This window comes from Delphinapterus leucas, chromosome 16 (genome assembly GCF_059928025.1).
Source record: "Delphinapterus leucas isolate spDelLeu-1000000601 "Yukka" chromosome 16, BTC_Dleu_Yukka2, whole genome shotgun sequence".
Lineage (NCBI taxonomy): Eukaryota > Metazoa > Chordata > Mammalia > Artiodactyla > Monodontidae > Delphinapterus > Delphinapterus leucas.
In genome coordinates, this window is record NC_143144.1 from 7,297,151 (window position 1) to 7,316,789 (window position 19,639).

At 40.2% G+C, this 19,639-nt stretch overlaps 1 protein-coding gene across 1 annotated transcript; it reads left to right on the plus strand.

Moving 5' to 3' along the window:
* The first annotated feature begins 256 nt into the window (after positions 1–256).
* Positions 257–3,110, plus strand: MAP10 (microtubule associated protein 10). Its single transcript, XM_022553098.3, is given in 4 exon segments — positions 257–2,050; positions 2,052–2,170; positions 2,173–2,894; positions 2,896–3,110. Coding segments are annotated over 4 exon segments (2,676 nt in total). The 5' UTR covers positions 257–326; the 3' UTR covers positions 3,007–3,110.
* Positions 3,111–19,639: the final 16,529 nt, after the last annotated feature.

The window sequence follows — 19,639 nt, forward strand, 5'->3', positions numbered from 1 at the left end:
GCCCTGATTTAATATTCTTCTGATAGACCTGAACTGGCTCCAAACTTGCAGGGGACCTGCAGTGATAAAACGTGACCCAAACCAAAAAATAAGCCTTTTTTTTTTCCATTCGTAGCCTCAGTATTATCATAAGCACTGTTTTAACACCACTCTGGAAAGCAAAGACACACTGAGCAGCGAAAATTCCCACGGCTGCCACAGCTCAGACGTGCCCGGGGGCCCTAGCAAGTCTCGCGAGAGAACAAAACAAGCGCCAGTTTCTCCCTGTTTCTCGCGAGAACCATGGACTTCAGCCTCCAGCTCACAGCGTTCCCGGGGCAACAGCGATGGCGGCTTCACTGTCCGAGCGGCTCTTCTTGCTGGACCTGCTCGTGGACTGGGTGCGTCTTGAAGCCGGGCTGCTACCGCCGCCCGAGGTCGCGGCGGCGGCGGCGCAGGAGGAGGAGTCGCCGCCGCGGTCGTCGCGCGGCCTGTGCCCCGCCGTGGCCTTCCGCCTGCTGGACTTCCCCACGCTGCTGGTTTATCCTCCCGGCGGCCCCGCTGCCCCCGCCCCGGAACTTCGGCCCGGCCTGGTCAACTTCGGTCGCGGCAAGTCCTGTCTCTTCCGCCTGCAGCCCGCTAGACTGCACCGCCTGCTCCTTCGGAGCCCGCTTTACACCTTGCTGCTGCAGCTGCCCCCCGGGCGCGCGACCCCTGCCCCGCAGCTCCTGGGGACCTGCAGCATCTCTTTGGCCGCCGCGGCCCACAGGGTCCTGGGGCCCGCCGCCTCCGGCTGCTCCCAGGGTCATCGGGGAAGTTTCCCTCTGCAAAACCAAGAGGGGGAGCGGATTGGGCACATTGCCCTGGGCTACCGCCTGACTGACCTGGGAAGCAGCTTGCTGGGCCATCTGGAGAGGCCAGTCGCTTCCACAGGAGGTGGAGTGGAGGGTGTGGAGGTCAGTCCCCAAACCTTGCAGGAAAACCAGCAGCTGTGGCAGCCAGACTCAGAGCCAAGCCCAAGAGATGCTGATAAGCCTCTGGTGGGTGTAAAAGTCTCAACGGCAGGGAAGGATTTGAAGGAGGGAGTCTTCCACAGCAAGGCCAACTCTGATTACACGGCTTCCGTGGAGAATGGCAAAACCAGCTCCGTTATTTGTTCAAAGGGTAGCAGTGAGAGGAGTGTTAGCCCCCAAAATCGGGAAGTCACAGAGTTAGACATTGAAACCAACATAATTTGCCCTCCTCCTCTGTATTACACTCATGTGACCCAAGAAAAGACACCTCCTAAGCAGGGTGAAATCACTATTGAGCCTCAAATGAATGCACCTGAGGAATTGGATGGTACTTTTCTGGAAGAAAAACTTGTAAATCCCCCAACACAGACTAATCCTCCAGAACATACAGATTTTGCAACACATGAGAGGCCTCCAGTGCTTACACATCCTGCACATATTCAGGATGTAGGAGCAAGTAACCAAACTACTTACCGTCCTCAAACTGAACAAAATAGGATCAATACTGTAAGGCAGCTGCCTTTGTTAAGTGCTTTGTTGGTTGAGTTGTCCTTGTTATACAACCAACCCATGGCAAGCCCTACTCATATACATCCTCATTTAGCCTGGTTATATAGAACTGAGGACAAGAAGTCACCAGAACCTTCTGCCAACTCCACATGTAAATCTGAATCTAAGAATAAGCTTTCTCTGGGGGAAAATGAAAAGTCAGTGAGTCTTCAGTATAAAAAGAACCAAACTGAAAATCTTAAGAAAGGTAAATATTTTGAAAAGAAAGGTGGTGTTCCCCCCAAAAGAGTTCCAAGGGGGAAGCTACTTTATGGCTTAACAAACACACTTAAGCTACGTTTAAAGCAAACAAATCCTGATATGTTGGTAGTACACGAAAAGAGAGAAGAGTATAGAAAATCGCAAGCACAAATGTTAGGTGCAAAACTCAGAATTCCATCATCCAAAGTTAAGATACTAAGTTTTGCAGAACAACATCGGAAGCCACATCAGCTGCCTAAAGATGAGTTTTTAGACTCAGATGCATCTTTTGCTGAAAATAGCAATACCTCAAATTAGTGTGGTTTTTGATGACCCCAGCACAACTAAAGAAACTAAGCTGAAATGTGCAACTGAAAAGACACTTGATGATTTACTGGAAGAAATGGTGAGTCCTGCAAATTCCATTGTCTCAGGTTTATTCATACAAATATTTTGGGTGGAAGAGTGGAAGTGAAAGTCCAAAGTCCAGGTCATTTCCAACGGGTCGCAGTAGTTGACAGAATTGTAGTAGATAAAGAAATAGATGATAAACAGGTCAAAATCACTTCTAACGACATTCTTACTGCTGATATGAATGAAAATAATCCAAGTACAAGTAGTTGCTCTGAAAGCGCCTCAGAACTAAAGTATTCAGATGACTTCACCAGTCCTTGCTGTTCTGAAGACACCAGCAGAAGTTTACAAGCTCGTGATAGCAGTCCGGGGACAGAAAATCCAAAACATAGTCAACAGACAAGTAAGTCCAGTGAAACAAGGTTGTCCATAAGGAAAAATAGCAGTGAAAAGAGTTCTATTCTTAGCCCACCTTTTTCAGCTGGATCCCCAGTACTCTCATATAAAAGATTTCGTATTTCAAAGGCTCAAGATAAAAGTTTGGAGGAAGCGTCTAATATCTCTACCAGTGATTTCTCTTCATCACACTGGACTGAGGAAAAAGAAAACCAGAGAGACCAAAATGGTATGCATAATTCTAAAGTTCTAAAGAGGAATCAAGACATCCCTACTAAACTTAAAACAAGAACAGGTTGCAAGCCCTCAGAAAAAAGCCAGTCACCTCGGACATCTCAAGTGAGTTCTCATCTGCCTTCTAATTTGTCAGAACTAGAACTTAATGTCCTGGATAGCAGTACATTTAGATCACTTTGAAGAAGTCAATGATGACCTTGGTTCACTAAACATTTCCAAGCAATGCAGAGTTATTTGCAAATTAGTAATAAATAAACTTCCAGGATATACAGTGTAAAAATATGTGCTTTTACATAACATTTAATTTGATAGCTGTACATTATTTTTAGTACATAAATTTATGTATATAATTGTTCAGAATACAAGTGTTTGTCATTCCTTTGCTGTTTAAATAGGATTCTACCATTAAATCTGACAAGATTGATCATGGGATCGCCTTATAACCCAGGTAAGATTTCAGTTGTTTAATCTTCTAAGAATAAAAGTATCTTCCTAAATTGTCTCTATTAAAGTATCCTAAAGCTGACTTCATGCACACCATTGAAAAGGCTAGTTAATAAAGATAGCTTCAAATTTTAATGGCAATAAATTGTTTACTGAATATAGAAGACTTACTGTATGAGATGCAGAAAGATACAAAAGAATTTAGTATATAGCGCCAGCAGTTATAAGAGCTTATTGTTCTATATAGATAGGAATTCTTCAGGGAAATCTTCTTGGACACATACACATTCCATATCTCCAATAGGTGAAGTCCTTTTTATATGCTGTCACAGTGCTCTGTATGCTTTTTTTTAAACCACAATTTGTGTGTGTGATTACTTGGTTAATGTTTATCTTATGATAGGTTTAAGTTCTGTGGTGGAAGGCACTGTATCTGTTTTGCGCACCAGTGTGGTCTTAGTATCTGGCACAGTCTCTGGCATGTGGCTGGGATTCAAAAAGCATTTGTTGGACAAATAAATGATGACCATGCATTGAAAATACCTAACGGGAGGGATTAAAATTGAGCAGTAAAAACAAGCAGAAACCCTAAAAATATCCTTATTGGAGACATGGTTATTTGACTGTAGTATTTTTGTTTTGCTGGAACACCCTTAGGTGTTCTCTGAAGTATTTGGAGAAGGGAACTAAAAAAGTGTCTTCCTATACAGTTTCTTGTATAGAAATTCAGTTTACTGTCATTTCAGCTTGTTCAAGTTATTTTTAATATAGGACAGTTTGTTTTTATGAAGTCTAGTGATCATTTCTTTATAATTTATTCCATTGATTTTATACTTAGACCTTATTTTGTGTTCAGATATTTACATATGTGTTCTTCTATGTAAATATTGTTATATTTTAAGTTTTACCCTTAATTTTTTAACATAGCGAACATTTTTGGATGTATGAGGTGAGGCCCTAATTTTCCTTCCTTTATAAGTAATTAAATAATTATGTAGGTGTTATCTTTTGAATGATCATAAAAGTAGAATTTCGATAGATGGTAAGAGATGAAGATGCTATATTTTGAGGAACAATATGAATAAAGAATGATGATGAGAATGAGCATGATGTACTCATGAGACTGTGAAAATATTATCTTGATTAGAGCGGTAGAGTCATACTACAGAGGGGTCGAAAGAAAATTCGTTGAGTAAGTCCCAGATTGTAGGGAGCTTCAAATGTCAAGCATAATCATAGAAACAGTAGAGTATTTTCATTTATAAATGAGCGCCAGTAAGTAGTCATGACATTCTGAATATTTTAAATTACTGAAATAATTTCTTAGAGGTACAGAAATTATTACCAGTGGAAGTTTTGAAATATGAAATATGTTTAATGGCTAATGGTTTATGGTCTTAATTTTTTGGTAAATATAAAGCATATAGTATATCATCTCACAAAATTAAAATAATTTACTGGTGGGTGCTGTAGCTAGATAGTCAAATGACACCAATTTGGTCTGTAAATTGTCAGCAAGTTTTCATTATTATGGAGGAGACAAAATATAAGCAATATCAGAATCATGAGAGAAATAATTCTTTAAAAACTGTTTTATTTGATTGAGAGTAAGTAGTTGTCTATGATGAGAATAGGTGAGGGAAATGATTTCAGTGTGTTTAAGGTACAACAAAGACTAAAGAGCTAATGTACTTTAAATTACAAATAGAGTAGTTGAATAAGCTTCTCTTTGAGTTATTCCCTGAATACTTATTTCTAGAATTGTGGTGGTGGATTTTCTAGCTTAATTCTAGTGAAAATACCTGTTCCCGTGTATTTAGTACTTCCTCTTTGCGTCCTATCTTCAAATTGTACTTCATGTTTTAATTCTAAAACCTGTAAACTTAGTTCTTTAAGAATACTATAATAGATACTACTTCTGAAGCCTTATTTATCTGCTTAATGCCTTAAAATCATTGAAACATGAAATAGTATTTCAGGGTCATAAATAAGGGAGACTGTCATTCAGTTGTTGGTAAAACTAAGCTCCTGCAATCCAGCCTTTCTGAGCATCTTAGGTATCTAAACTGCTGTGGGCAGAGCTGAATGGGGGTGAGCCACAGAAATAAGGGTAGGGCCTACCCTGCAGCTTGGGAGGCGGCTGTCAGTGATGACAAGTCTTTTGAACTGTTACTGTAAGCAGATTTGAAGAGGCCTGTGCAGATGCATACATCCAATATGTTGTTTTTTTCTCCAGTCACGTGCATGCTATTGAGGATATCTTTAGATACAAAGAACAATGGTACTGAACTCTCAAGCCCTTGTGGCTTTCTGGTCAGAGCCACCCATTCACATCTCAGTTTAATTTTTTTGCCTGTACAAGCAGTGCATTTATTATGGAAACTTAGAAACCAGACTTTTATCTGTTGCAAACATATAGGTCAAGACTATAAATTTTAAAAAGTTGTAAATTATCACATTGTATTGTTGGCAAGGCAAAGAAATTTCATAGCAAAGCAACATCTAAATAAGATAAATATATTTTTATGTCTATTAGATAAATAGTATTTATATTTGCCTACTCATAAACTGTCCTTGGGCCTAGATATATAGCCATCCTTCAGTCTTTTTGTGTTTTAATTTGGATTAAAGTATCTAGAGAGTTGTACAGAATGACAGTTTGTGAGCCAAGACTTGCTGGATTCTCCTCTTCTCATTTTTAACCTAAAACAGTACCAGGATAATTTACTTGGTTAAGGACCAAGGCATTTTTAATGTTTTTCTCCAGAGATCTGACTGTCATGCCAGGAAATAATAGACTTCAGGATGAACATTATTAGGTTGCAGTGCCAAGCCATAGTAGTAGAAATATTTCCTTATTTTCCAAATATTACTTATATCTCTGTTATACAAATAATATATGTAAATTCTAGAAACAAATAGAAAATTCAGATAAGAATTTTGTTTTTGCTTTAAAATTGTGTATTAAGGGAAGGTTATGGTCCTTTCCTTTCAAAATCCCACTGAAATGAGAGAAGAGATGTAAAAATAAGAATGAACCCTTAGTAGCCCCAGAGATCTGGAAGATACAAAGCAGATGGGATTAGGTTGGCCAAAAATGGACTAGAAATCTACTCTTCAACATCGCCCAGTGAGGTGCTGCTGGAGAGACGAGAAGATGGTGTTTTTTAACAGAGCCCGAGATAAACGTCAAATTCAGTCAGCAGGCCTTGGGAAGGAGTAGGTCATGGGACACTGGCGGTAGAAACTGAACCCTGAGCGTGATGGAGAGGCTGGGCCTGGGCTAAAGGTTATCTACTAGAAAAGGTGCTGGGGCCACAGAGGAAAACGAATATTTTCGCTTTGGACAGCAAAACATGTTAACAGGGCCTTTCTCGATTTTATTGGGGAGACCACTAACCCTAGTGGCAAATTAAAGCGTTACAACCCTGGTCTTTGGAGGCAGATGGATGGCGTTTGCGTCTTTGATCATGTGGTGTGTGATTTTCTGAGATTATTTCTTCATTACAGGATTAGGTTGGGGATTGAATCAAATACCATTTATCTAGCATATACGACAGTCAATGTGCCTGGGAGTGTTGGTGTATTTAATAGTACAGAGAATGTACCACGGTATCTGTGTGCCTGCCCTAGGAGGATATATTTTCAATAAAACCTCAGTCAGGAAATCAACTCTTCCTTCCAAATGGTTAAAACAAACGTTCCATTTGACATTGTAACTGAGTGGGAGAACCCCTGGCAGCAGGAATCCTTGGAAAGGTTTGGGTTTTAATAAAGAATGTGTTTGTCCAGGAGCAGGCCAGGATGGGAGATTAGATAAGCTCCCAAGTAATGGTACAAGATAACAGCTGAAGGTCATAAGGTGAAAGAAAGCATGTGGAATGGAACAGGTCTATGAGTCAGTATATGAGTCACTTATTACAGGTTCAGAAACCTATACTTGCAAGCTTGACTATTTAGGATACTTTGTTTTATTCGTTTATTTTCTGTTTTCTTCTTGGTTTTAATATAGTTCTTTTTGAAGGATCTTATAGTTGAGCTGTGAGAGCAATTGGAAATGGATTTGGTTGTGACTCATAATTGAGCTGAAATCCTAAAGGAGGAGCAGTAAACCCCCAGGGTCTACATAGTGAAAGACAGAAAAAAAGACAACCCCTTTTCTACCCAGAGATTTCTCCTTCAGCTTTTATCTCCTAGAAACCTTGGAGGGTTTTGCTTTTTGTCTCATTAAGGGAAGCTGCTCAATTACAGAGAGTTTCACACCCAACAACTGCCTGGAGGACTGTATTTCATAACTTGTGATTTTGGTGTCAACACTGTGGAGAGAATTGGGATGGAATTCTGGACTCAGAATGACACAAAAAAATAATGGATTGCTTTAGATGCGGAGGAACCTATTGTCAGAAGAGTTGGTCTGAAAATGATTGCTTGCATATCCAGAATTCTTAAGAGTATTTCCAAGTACTTTGGGACAGTATTTGTTAACCTGGGGGAAGAGATCTTTCTAATCGTCTGGAAAAGTTCCAAGTGTGAATGCTGGCATCTTGTCAGCAAAGTTCTCCATATCCCTGACTCCCTCTGTAGTAGTCAGAAACCAGATATTTAGGGAGGCACATTTTTTAATTTTCAGATGGCACTGTCTTGCATTTAGAGCTCTAACTCAATTGTTTTTACTAAACCAAAGGTATGCTCTCCTGCATCAACAAAGAAATACCCATCTCTATGCTGAGAATATGATCATACTGAATCCCAGTGTGGTATTAAAAAGCAGCTGAAATTTTTAAACAATTACAGTCAGAAAAGAAAGCTTGAATTCATAGGAATTTGGAGCTAGAAGATACTTTGGAAATCATTTAGTTCAACTCCTTCATTTTATAAATAAGGAATGTGGCCCCAAATAATGAAGTTTGCTACTCTCTTGCTCCCCTCTTTCCATTAGAAGGTGCCACTTCATGTGTCAAACTGGGGTCATAGCAAACCCAAACTGTGTGTCTGGCAGACTTTCTATAACATTCATATTGAAAACACTAACCAAAAAATGAACTGACTTAGAGATGTGGGAATTTATCCTCTGTGCCACAGGGAAGGCATCTGTGTTTGGTGTCAGGCAGACCTGTTAAGAGTCCTGGCTCCTCCACTCACCTGTTAATCTTAGGCAAGTCTCTCTGGGACTCAGTTTTCACACCTATAAAATGGAGAAATCAATCATCATGCCGAAAGTGCAGCAATAGTGACATCATCCAATATGACTTTCTTAATAATGTTCAATATCAATGCAGCATCAGTGCAGGTCAAGTCCAGGTAGGGGATGTGTACCAGAAGATGTTCTCCTGATGGTGAGACACAATAATAGCAGCACTTCTGACACATGGGTACCACCCGTACTTGCCGGAAACCAGACGACTTGACACATGAGTCCTTCTAACTAAAGGACATCATGAACCCACTGGCACCTTGAATTTAACTGCCAATCTCCGTGTCAGTTCAGTGCTATACTTTCCCTCTCCTTGATGATCTTCGCCATTGAAACCCCACCTTTTGGACTTCCCTGGTGGTGCAGTGGTTAAGAATCCGACTGCCAATGCAGGGGACATGGGTTCAAGCCCTGGTCCGGGAAGATCCCACATACTGTGGAGCAACTAAGCCCGTGAGCCACAACTACTGAGCCTGAGCTCTAGAGCCCATGAGCCACAACTACTGAAGCCCGTGCACCTAGAGCCCGTGCTCCTCAACAAGAGAAGCCACTGCAGTGAGAAGCCTGCTCACCACAACAAAGAGTATCCCCCGCTCGCCGCAACCAGAGAAAGCCCGCGTGCAGCAACGAAGACCCAATCCAGCCAAAAATAAATAAATTTATTAAAAAAAAGAAAAAGAAGCCCTACCTTCCATCCCATGCCCTATTGCCTGATCCTCAGCTAGAAGTGAGGAACCTGCTTATGTTATAGAAAAGAAGATAGATTCTTGACAACTGTGAAGGCAGCAACAGGTATGGCTCATCAGAAGTAGGGTAGGTCAGAGGAGCTGCCTCGTGAACTTCCACACTCTTAGACACGTACACGGATAGCCATGGGTTAGCCTTCCTGGGGGGCAACCTAAAGAATGACCCAGCTGTACTTGATGTCCCCTTAAAAAGGAGGGGCTCAGAAACATGTTAGTAGGGCTGGTTTCACGGGAATGCAGCCTATGCAGTTGCATAAACCCTGCACTCAGAAGAGCCTCACAGTGGGTTTAATGCTCTGCTATTGTCATCTTGAAATTCTTAATAATTTTCTCTTTGCACTTGTGTTTTTGAGTGAAGTCTAATGAGACAGCAGTGCATCCACATTAGCAGGGGAGATGCGCACCATGTGTGTGTCCACCCCTGTTGCTTCCCACCCCACTCATAGATAGCTGTATGGCTTCTGTAGACAATTACCTTCTACTCAGAAGGGCACTGCATATGGTTTAAGGTTCTGTTATCACTGTCTTGAAATTCTTAACAATTTTCTCTTTGTGTTGTGTAAACATAGAAATTCAAGTCTGATGGGACAATGGCACATGTGCCAGAGTAAAGAGGCACAGCATGTATATTTATCGCTTTGCTGCCCTGTTTGCATACAGTGTTCGTGGAACCCCGAAAGCACAAAATTCCATGGGACTCACTGCATGTGGGAGCTCAGTGAGACTTAACACAAATTAGGTGAGCCCATGCCATCTACGACTGGGCAGCCCCGGGAGGCAGGATCTCTGTGTGAGCCAGAGCTGGCTTCAAGCTCAGAAAGAAGGCAGTGATGTTCCAAGAAGCATGAATGACCAGGGAACCCCATCATATCTTTTCTCGCTCATGTTACTTCCCTGTGTTAGCCGACCACTGATGTTGAAAATGATGACACAGAAGGACAGAGAAAGATAGAGCAACCCAGAGTTCCTTGTCCTTCCAGCTCTTCCTTAGTCATCAGAAAGCCAGTGGTGGAGGGTGTTGGTAGGATGTGCAGGTATCAAGAAGTGAAATAGAATACTTGAGTTAGTTTAGTTGGGGCAGCATTTCCACTGTCTGTGTGCATGTCAACATTACAAGATGCCAGTTGTGTAATTTTGATGATTCCGCATACAAGTAAATGTTCTATTCGTATTTAAAGCTGATGTTGCACAATATAAAGATGAACAGTAAAAATTATGTGAATTGTGTAAGATTTTAATTTTTCTTTACTTTGAAAGACATTAAACAGTGAGGCAGAGTTCTAAAATGACCCCCCAGTGACCTATGCCCTTGTACAATCCCTCCCTTTGCATGTCGGCAGGACCTGTAGTTTGCTTCTAACTAATAGAATATGGCAGAGGTGAAAGAGTTTGGCACATGTAATGAAAGCCCCTAATCACACAGGGAGATCAGCTTGGTGCTTTGTGTCCACCTAGAGGGGTGGGAAGGAGACACAAGAGGGAGGGGATATGGGGATGTATGTATACATATAGCTGATTCACTTTGTTATACAGCAGAAACTAACACACCATCGTAAAGCAATTATACTCCAATAAAGGTGTAAAAAAATAATAAAAATAAAGACATGGAAAATTTTAAAAAGCCCCTCATCAGTTAACTTTAAAGTAAATCAAAAATAAATAAATAAATAAAATTAAAAAATAAAGTAAATCAAAGTGAGATTACCCTAGGTGGGCCATACCTAATCAGGCAAACCCTTTAAAAGCGGTTAGAAGCGAGACACACTTTCTTCTGCTGGCCTTGAAGAAACAAGCACCATGAGTCCTGCAGCTGAAAAAACAAAATACTTTGTGCCAACAACAGCACGAGCGTGAAAGAGGAGGACTCAAACCTCAGATGAGACTCCAGCCCTAGGCAACACCTAGACTGAAGCCTGTGAGACCCTGGGCAGAGGACACAGCTATACATGCCTGGACTCCTGACCCACAGATTCCATGGGGTAGTACACAGGTGTTGTTTGAAGTTGCTAAGTTTGGGGTAATTTGTCGTGCAGCCATAGAAAAATTAATACAAATAGCCAATAAAAACACTGTGAAAAGTTGAGAGGGAGACCTTGGAAGAAAGGGAAAAGCTTTATATTTTAGGCACTCCCTGTTTTTTGAGCAAGTCCTGCATTTTTACTTTTCACTGAGCCCCCCAGATTCTGCAGCTGGCCCTGGCTGTTACTCCAAGCTGGTAGAGGCACAGCCAATGGCCTACAGGCTTTCTACTTGACTCTGCAATGCACATAGGCTTTAGCACAGCCTTTCTGGACATGGCTGGTGTGTATCACACTTGGGAATACCTTGTGGAGGTTATATATTTCCTCTGTAGGATCTGAATATTATCTTTAAATTTTTAAATTTACAGTCTGAACTAAAATGCGTACATTTCACGCTAATGATAAATTTGGCTTCTGAAACTATGTAATTGCTCATAGCAATTCTTTGGAGGTAGAACTAATGTAATTCTGCATACAATATTTTTAGTGCATAACAAAAATGATTGAACAATACATAACCATTTATGAACTGTTTCCTATTTATTCTCGTCAGTTAAAATAATTTCTACGGATTTTTTAAAGGACTGGCTCTCTCCATAATGTTTCTGTAGCACTAGTTGCAGACTTCTGCAGTCGTGCCATTTCCTCAATGTGGTTCGTTTTGCAGATGATCTGGGGATATGTGTGTGTAACCGCTGTGGCCCACAGCTCTAGTTTGGAAAACAAATCTAATGATTCTCCTATTATATTCCAGTAGATTGTGCCAGCTCCACATATTTATGTTAGCAGGAAATCCAGCATCAAACTTTTATGAACTCTGCCATCCCAAAGGACTGGGATCCTGAGATGCCTACTTGGTCTTATTTAAGTGGCCTCTCCTGCTTACAAATGCCAGGCCAACCTGCCAACTAGTTGGCCTTGGTTTTCAGCTGCCATGGTTCCTACTGCGGCAACAAAGTGTGGCATCCGAAGACCAGATGCTTCCGTGGTCCTGATTCCACCACAGTTTTCGAGGGTGCAAGTTACTTTGGTTTTTGCGCACAGGTTCGCATTCACAGGGTGGCTGGATCTGGAGTTGTCTTAAAGCCCTTCCCCCTGATGATCTAGACACTCTGTGCAGAGCAAGGGCCACTAGGACAGGTTAAGAACCTTTTCTTGTTTGCTGTGGGGTCTTCAGGGTCCTTTCCTGCCAGGGAACTTTGACTGAAACAATCCTAAAACATCAGAGTTCGTAATTATTTCAGACAGCTAAAGGGAAGGAGTCATGGGCTGGATTCTGTTCTTTGAAACCTACTGAACCCTGTGAAAATCTACTTCTTTTCTCTCAGTTTCCACCGAATGAAAAAACGGATCTGATTCTTAAGGCCTGTGGATGTATATACTTATGTTTATATAACAGAGACCTCTGTAGTGTTGTGAGAAGAGTCCAAGAACTTTTCTGGAGAATGTTCTATGTCCCGTTACGGAAAAGCAATCGGCAGCCCTGGCTTAAAATAATTAATAAATAAAACTGACTTTCCCTGTGCCAGGCACCTTCTACATGTGTATGTGTTGAGAATGTCTTATTCAGTTTTGTTTTCCTCCCTCATACCCAGCGAGGAGCCTACTGCAGCCCCTTTCGTAAAGTATATGTTTAATGGATGTTGGTGGAATTGAATAGAAACAGTAATTAAAACTTGCATCTATTCATAGTTTACAAATCAGGGTCTTGTATGCTTTGTCTGCCTCACCACTTAGCTAAGAGCTCTGCCACCTGGAAATTTGGGGGCTGGGGCCCTGGGAATAGTGACCCATGAAACTAACTTACTTCGTCCCCTGTGATCCTAAGTAATAAATCAGGATCAAAGCTTTTGGTTGATTCCTGCAACCAGTTCATTTGGCTGATAATCCTTAGGTCCACCTGGGTTAAGAATGAGCTGACCACAGACCAGGAAGATACCCTGCTCATCCTTGATGTCAACCTTGTTCTCCAGATTTACTCTCAGATCGGTTATGCAAGCTGACTCCCCAGAATCCGGGTGCATTTGTGTAGCGGATGCTTTTCTGGCTGACAGCTATTCCAACATATGGCACCTCCTAAGAAGCACCAGAAGATTGAAGTATTCTGATCTCTGTGCTTCGACTGCATTTCTTGAAATAACTTGGTTATAAAACTCACAACAAATAACACTTCCTTTGACACTCAAAGTGTTAGGAAGAGCTAGACTATGGTGTGTATCTAGACCACTTTGTACCTGAATTTAAATTTTTAACATTCTCTTTAGGGGCAGCCAGTTTCACCGTGTGCATTTTAAAGAACAAGAATGTGTTTGAATGAATGTGTCTGGTCTCCAATCTGTGGACCCATTCACTTGTTTTTATTGTGTAATATTTTAAACATTGAGAAGAATAAGTAATACAACCAGGTCCTGTGTACACATCACCCAGATTTAACCCCGTGCTGGCGTTGTGCCGTGCTTGCTTGCCTGCACTGCGCGCGCTCTCTCTCTCTCTCTCTCTCTCTCTCTCTCTCTCTCTCTCTGTCTCTCTCTCTCATAAACAAAACATACAGCTACCAATGAAAGCCCCTTTGCTTCCTCTCCATTTCTTTGCCCTCCTTTCCAAGGGGTACCCATTACTCTGGGTTACTGTATACCTTTCCCATTCCCATGGGAGGGGGCATGTAGGTTGTTTCCAAATTTTTCTTATTACCAACAATGCTGCAATTAACATTCTTGTCCCTCTGTGCACATGTGCTCAAATTTCCTTAGGATTTTATACCTGGAATTGGAATTTCCAGGTTCTATGGGATACACATCTTGAGCACTGCCAGATCACTCTCCAGAGCAGTTGAACCAATGTACTGTGCCACCACCAGCATGTGAGGACACCTTTTTCTTCATATTCTATCACAAAACTTGGTAAAGAGTAGACATTTTAATTTTCACTGCTATGTTTAACTATTGTAACTTTACAATAACTACTGATGTCTAGAAAGGCAAGTCCACTCCCTTCTTCTTTTTTTATGTCGTCTAAGCCAAGCAGTTCTCAAACTTCTTGAAGCCTATAAACTCTCAGAAATTCTTGAGTACTCCAAAGAGCTTTTGTTTACGTGGATTATTTCTATCAACATTTCCCAGAAATTGAAAGTGTGAAGTTTTTAAAATGTGTAGTGAATTCATTTAAAAGCAACATTAGTAAACCCGTTACATGTGAACATGAATAACACTTTTTAAAAATTTTATTTATTTTTATACAGCATGTCCTTATTCCCTATTTTACACATATTAGTGCATACATGTCAATCCCAATCTCCCAATTCATCCCACCCCCACCCCCCCTTCCCACCTTGGTGTCCATATGTTTGTTCTCTATTTCTGTGTGTCTATTTCTGCCTTGCAAACCGGTTCATCTGCAGCATTTTTCTAGAATCTACATATATGCACCAATATATGATATTTATTTTTCTCTTTCTGACTTACTTCACTCTGTATGACAGTGTTTAGGTCCGTCCACGTCTTGACAAATGACCCAATTTCATTCCTTATTATGGCTAGGTAATATTCCATTGTATATATATACCACATCTTTATCCATTCATCTGTTGATGGGCATTTAGGTTGCTTCCATATCCTGGCTGTTGTAAATAGTGCTGCAATGAACACTGGGGTGCATGTGTCTTTTTGAATTATAGCTTTCTCTGGACATATGCCCAGTAGTGGGATTGCTGGGTCATATGGTAATTCTATTTTTAGAACCTCCATACTGTTCTCCATAGTGGCTGTATCAATTTACATTCCCACCAACAGTGCAAGAGGGTTCCCTTTTCTCCACACCCTCTCCAGCATTTGTTGTTTGTAGATTTTCTGATGATGCCCATTCTGACTGCTGTGAGGTGATACCTCATTGTAGTTGTGATTTGCATTTCTCTAATAATTAGTGATATTGAGCAGCTTTTCATGTGCCTCTTGGCCATCTGTATGTCTTCTTTGGAGAGATGTCAATTCTGCCTATTTTTTGATTGGGTTGTTTGTTTTTTTGATATAGAGCTGCATAAGCCGTTTATATATTTTGGAGTTTAATCCTTTGTCCGTTGATTTGTTTGCATATATTTTCTCCCATTCTGAGGGTTTTCGTCTTGATTAGAGTTTCCTTTGTTTTTCAAAAGCTAAGTTTCATTGGGTTCCATTTGTTTATTTTTCTTTTTATTTCCATTACTCTAGGAGAAGGGTCAAAAAAGATCTTGCTCTGATTTATGTTGAAGAGTGTTCTTCCTATGTTTTCCTCTAAGAGTTTTATAGTGTCCAGTCTTACATTTAGGTCTTTAATCCACTTTGAGTTTATTTTTATGTGTGTTGTTAGGGAGTGTTCTAATTTCATTCTTTTCCATGTAGCTGTCCAGTTTTCCCAGCACCACTTACTGAAGAGACTGTCTTTTCTCCACTGTATATCCTCACCTCCTTTGTCATAGATTAGTTGACGATAGGTGCATGGGTTTTCTCTGGACTTTCTATCCTGTTCCATTCATGTATTTGTTTTTGTGCAAGTACCATATTCTCTTGATTACTGTAGCTTCGTAGTATAGTCTGAAGTCAGGGAATCTGATTCCTCCGGCGCTGTTTTTTTCCCTGAAGACTGCTTTGGCTATTCGGGGTCTTTTGTGTCTCCATACAAATTTTAAGATTTTTTGTTCAGGTTCTGTAAAAAATGCCATTGGTAATTCGATAGGGATTGCATTGAATCTGTAGATTGCTTTGGACAGTATAGTCATTTTCACAGTATGGATTCTTCCAATCCAAGAACATGGTATATCTCTCCATCTGTTTGTGTCATCTTTGATTTCTTTCATCAGTGTCTTATAGTTTTCTGAGTACAGACCTTTTACCTCCTGAGGTAGGTTTATTCCTAGGTATTTTATTCTTTTTGTTGCAATGGTGAGTGGGATTGTTTCCTTCATTTCTCTTTCTGATCTTTTGTTGTTAGTGTATAGGAATGCAAGAGATTTTTGTGCATTAATTTCGAATCCTGCAACTTTATCAAATTCATTGATTAGCTCTAGTCATTTCCTGGTGGCATCTTTAGGATTATCTGTGTATAGTATCATGTCATCTGCAACCAGTGACAGTTTTACTTCTTTCACAATTTGGATTCCTTTTATTTCTTTTTCTTCTCCGATTGCCATGGCTAGGACTTTCAAAACTATGTTGAAGAATAATGGTGAAGGTGGACATCCTTGGCTTGTTCCTGATCTTAGGAGGAAATGCTTTCAGTTTTTCACCATTGAGGATGATGTTGGCTGTGAGTTTTTCATATATGGCCTTTATTATGTTGAGGTAGGTTCCCTCTGGCCTCTTTCTGGAGAATTTTTGTCATAAATGGATGTTGAATTTTGTCAGAAGCTTTTTCTGCATCAATTGAGATGATCATTTGATTTTTATTTCTCAATTTGTTAATATGGTGTATCACATTGATTGATTTGCATATATTGAAGAATCCTTACTTCCCTGGGATAAATCCCACTTGATCGTGGTGTATGCTCCTTTTAATGTGTTGTTGGATTCTGTTTCCTAGTATTTTGTTGATGATTTTTGCATCTATATTCATCAGTGATATTGGTCTGTAATTTTATTTTTTTTGTAGTATCTTGTCTCGTTTTGGTATCAGGATGATCATGGCCTCGTAGAATGAGTTTGGGAGCGTTCCTTCCTCTGCAAAATTTTGGAAGAGTTTGAGAAAGATGGGTGTTAGCTCTTCTCTAAATGTTTGACAGAATTCTCCTGTGAAGCCGTCTCATCCTGGATTTTTGTGTGTTGGAAGATTTTTTATCCCAGTTTCAATTTCATTACTTGTGATTGGTCTGATCATATTTTCTATTTCTTCCTGGTTCAGTCTTGGAAGGTTATACCTTTCTAAGAATTTGTCCATTTCTTCCAGGTTGTCCATTTTATTGGCATAGAGTTGCTTGTAGTAGTCTCTTAGGATGCTTTGTATTTCTGCCGTGTCTGTTGTAATTTCTCCTTTTTCAATCCTAATTTTATTGATTTGAGTCCTCTCCCTCTTTTTCTTGATGAGTCTGGCTAATGGTTTATCAATTTTGTTTATATTCTCAAAGAACCATCTTTTAGTTTTATTGATCTTTGCTATTGTTTTCTTTGTTTCTATTTCATTTATTTCTGTTCTGATCTTTATGATTTGTTTCCTTCTACTAACTTTGGGTTTTGTTTGTTCTTCTTTCTCTAATTCCTTTAGGTGTAGGGTAAGATTGTTTATTTGAGATTTTTCTTGTTTCTTGAGGTAGGATTGTACTGCTATAAACTTCCCTCTTAGAACTGCTTTTGCTGCATCGCACAGGTTTTGGATTGCCGTGTTTTCATTGTCATTTGTCTTTAGGTGTTTTTTGATTTCCTCTTTGATTTTTTCAGTGATCCCTTGGTTATTTAGTAATGTATTGTTTAGGCTCCATGTGTTCGTGTTTCTTACATTTTTTCCCCTGTAATTTATTTCCAATCTCATAACATTGTGGTTGGAAAAGATGTTTGATACGATTTCAATTTTCTTAAATTTACCGAGGCTTGATTTGTGACCCAAGATATGATCTATCCTGGAGAATGTTCCATGTGCACTTGAGAAGAAAGTGTAATCTGCTGTTTTCGGGTGGAATGTTGTGTAAATATCAATTAAATCTATCTGGTCTATTGTGTCATTTAAAGCTTGTGTTTCCTTATTAATTTTCTGTCTGGATGATCTGTCCCCTGGTGTAAGTGAGGTGTTAAAATCCCCCACTATTATTTAGTTACTGTCGATTTCCTCTTTTGTAGCTGTTAGCATTTGCCTTACGTATGGAGGTGCTCTTATTTTGGGTGCATATAGATTTGTAATTGTTATATCTTCTTCTTGGATTGATCCCTTGATCATTGTGTAGTGTCCTTCTTTGTGTCTTGTAACATTCTTTATTTTAAAGTCTATTTTATCTGATATGAGTATTGCTACTCCAGCTTTCTTTTGATTTCCATTTGCATGGAATATCTTTTTCCATCCCCTCACTTTCAGTCTGTATGTGTCCCTAGGTCTGAAGTGGGTCTCTTGTAGACAGCATATATATGGGTCTTGTTTTTGTATCCATTCAGCAAGCCTGTGTCTTTTGGTTGAAGCATTTAATCCTTTCATGTTTAAGGTAATTATCAATATGTATGTTCGTATTACCATTTTCTTAATTGTTTTGGGTTTATTTTTGTAGGTCCTTTTCTTGTCTTGTGTTTCCCACTTAGAGAAGTTCCTTTAGCATTTGTTGTAGAGCTGGTTTGGTGGTACTGAATTCTCTTAGCTTTTTCTTGTCTGTAAAGCTTTTGATTTCTCCATCGAATCTGAATGAGATCTTTGCCTGGTAGAGTAATCTTGGTTGTAGGTTTTTGCTTTTCACCACTTTAAGTATATCACGCTACTCCCTTCTGGCTTGTAGAGTTTCTGCTGAGAAATCGGCTGTTAACCTAGTGGGAGTTCTCTTGTATGTTATTTGTTGTTTTTCCCTTGTTGCTTTTAATAATTTTTCTCTGTCTTTAATTTTTGTCAATTTGATTACTGTGTGTTCAGCGTGTTTCTCCTTGGGTTTATCCTGGCTGGGACTCTCTGTGCTTCCTGGACTTGGGTGACCATTTCCTTTCCCATGTTAGGGAAGTTTTCAACTATAATCTCTTCAAATATTTTTTCAGGTCCTTTCTCTCTCTCTTCTCCTTCTGGGACCCCTATAATGTGAATGTTGTTGCATTTAATGTTGTCCCAGAGGTCTCTTAGGCTGTCTTCATTCCTTTTCATTCTTTTTTCTTTATTATGTTCCGTGGCAGTGAATTCCACCATTCTGTCTTCCAGGTCACTTATCCACTCTTCTGCCTCAGTTATTCGGTATTGATTCCTTCTAGTGTATTTTTCATTTCAGGTATTGTATTTTTCATCTCTGTTTGTTTGTTCTTTAATTCTTCTAGGTCTTTGTTAAACATTTCTTGCATCTTCTCGATCTTTGCCTCCATTCTTGTTCCAAGGTCCTGGATCATCTTCACTATCATTATTCTGAATTCTTTCTCTGGAAGGTTTCCTATCTCCACTTCATTTAGTTGTTTTTCTGGGGTTTTATCTTGTTCCTTCATCTGGTACGTAGTCCTCTGCCTTTTCATTTTGTCTGTCTTTCTGTGAATGTGGTTTTCGTTCCACAGGCTGCAGAATTGTAGTTCTTCTTGTTTCTGCTGTCTGCCCTCTGGTGCATGAGGCTATCTAAGAGGTTTGGGCAAGCTTCCTGATGGGAGGGACTGGTGGTGGGTAGAGCTGGGTGTTGTTTTGGTGGGTAGAGCTCAGTAAAACATTGATCCACTTGTCTGCTGATGGGTGGGGCTGGGTTCCCTCCCTGTTGGTTGTTTGGCCTGAGGTGACCCAGCACTGGAGCCTACCTGGCTCTTTGGTGGGGCTAATGGACTCCGGGAGGGCTCACACCAAGGAGTACTTCCTAGAACTTCTGCTGCCAGTGTCCTTGTCCCC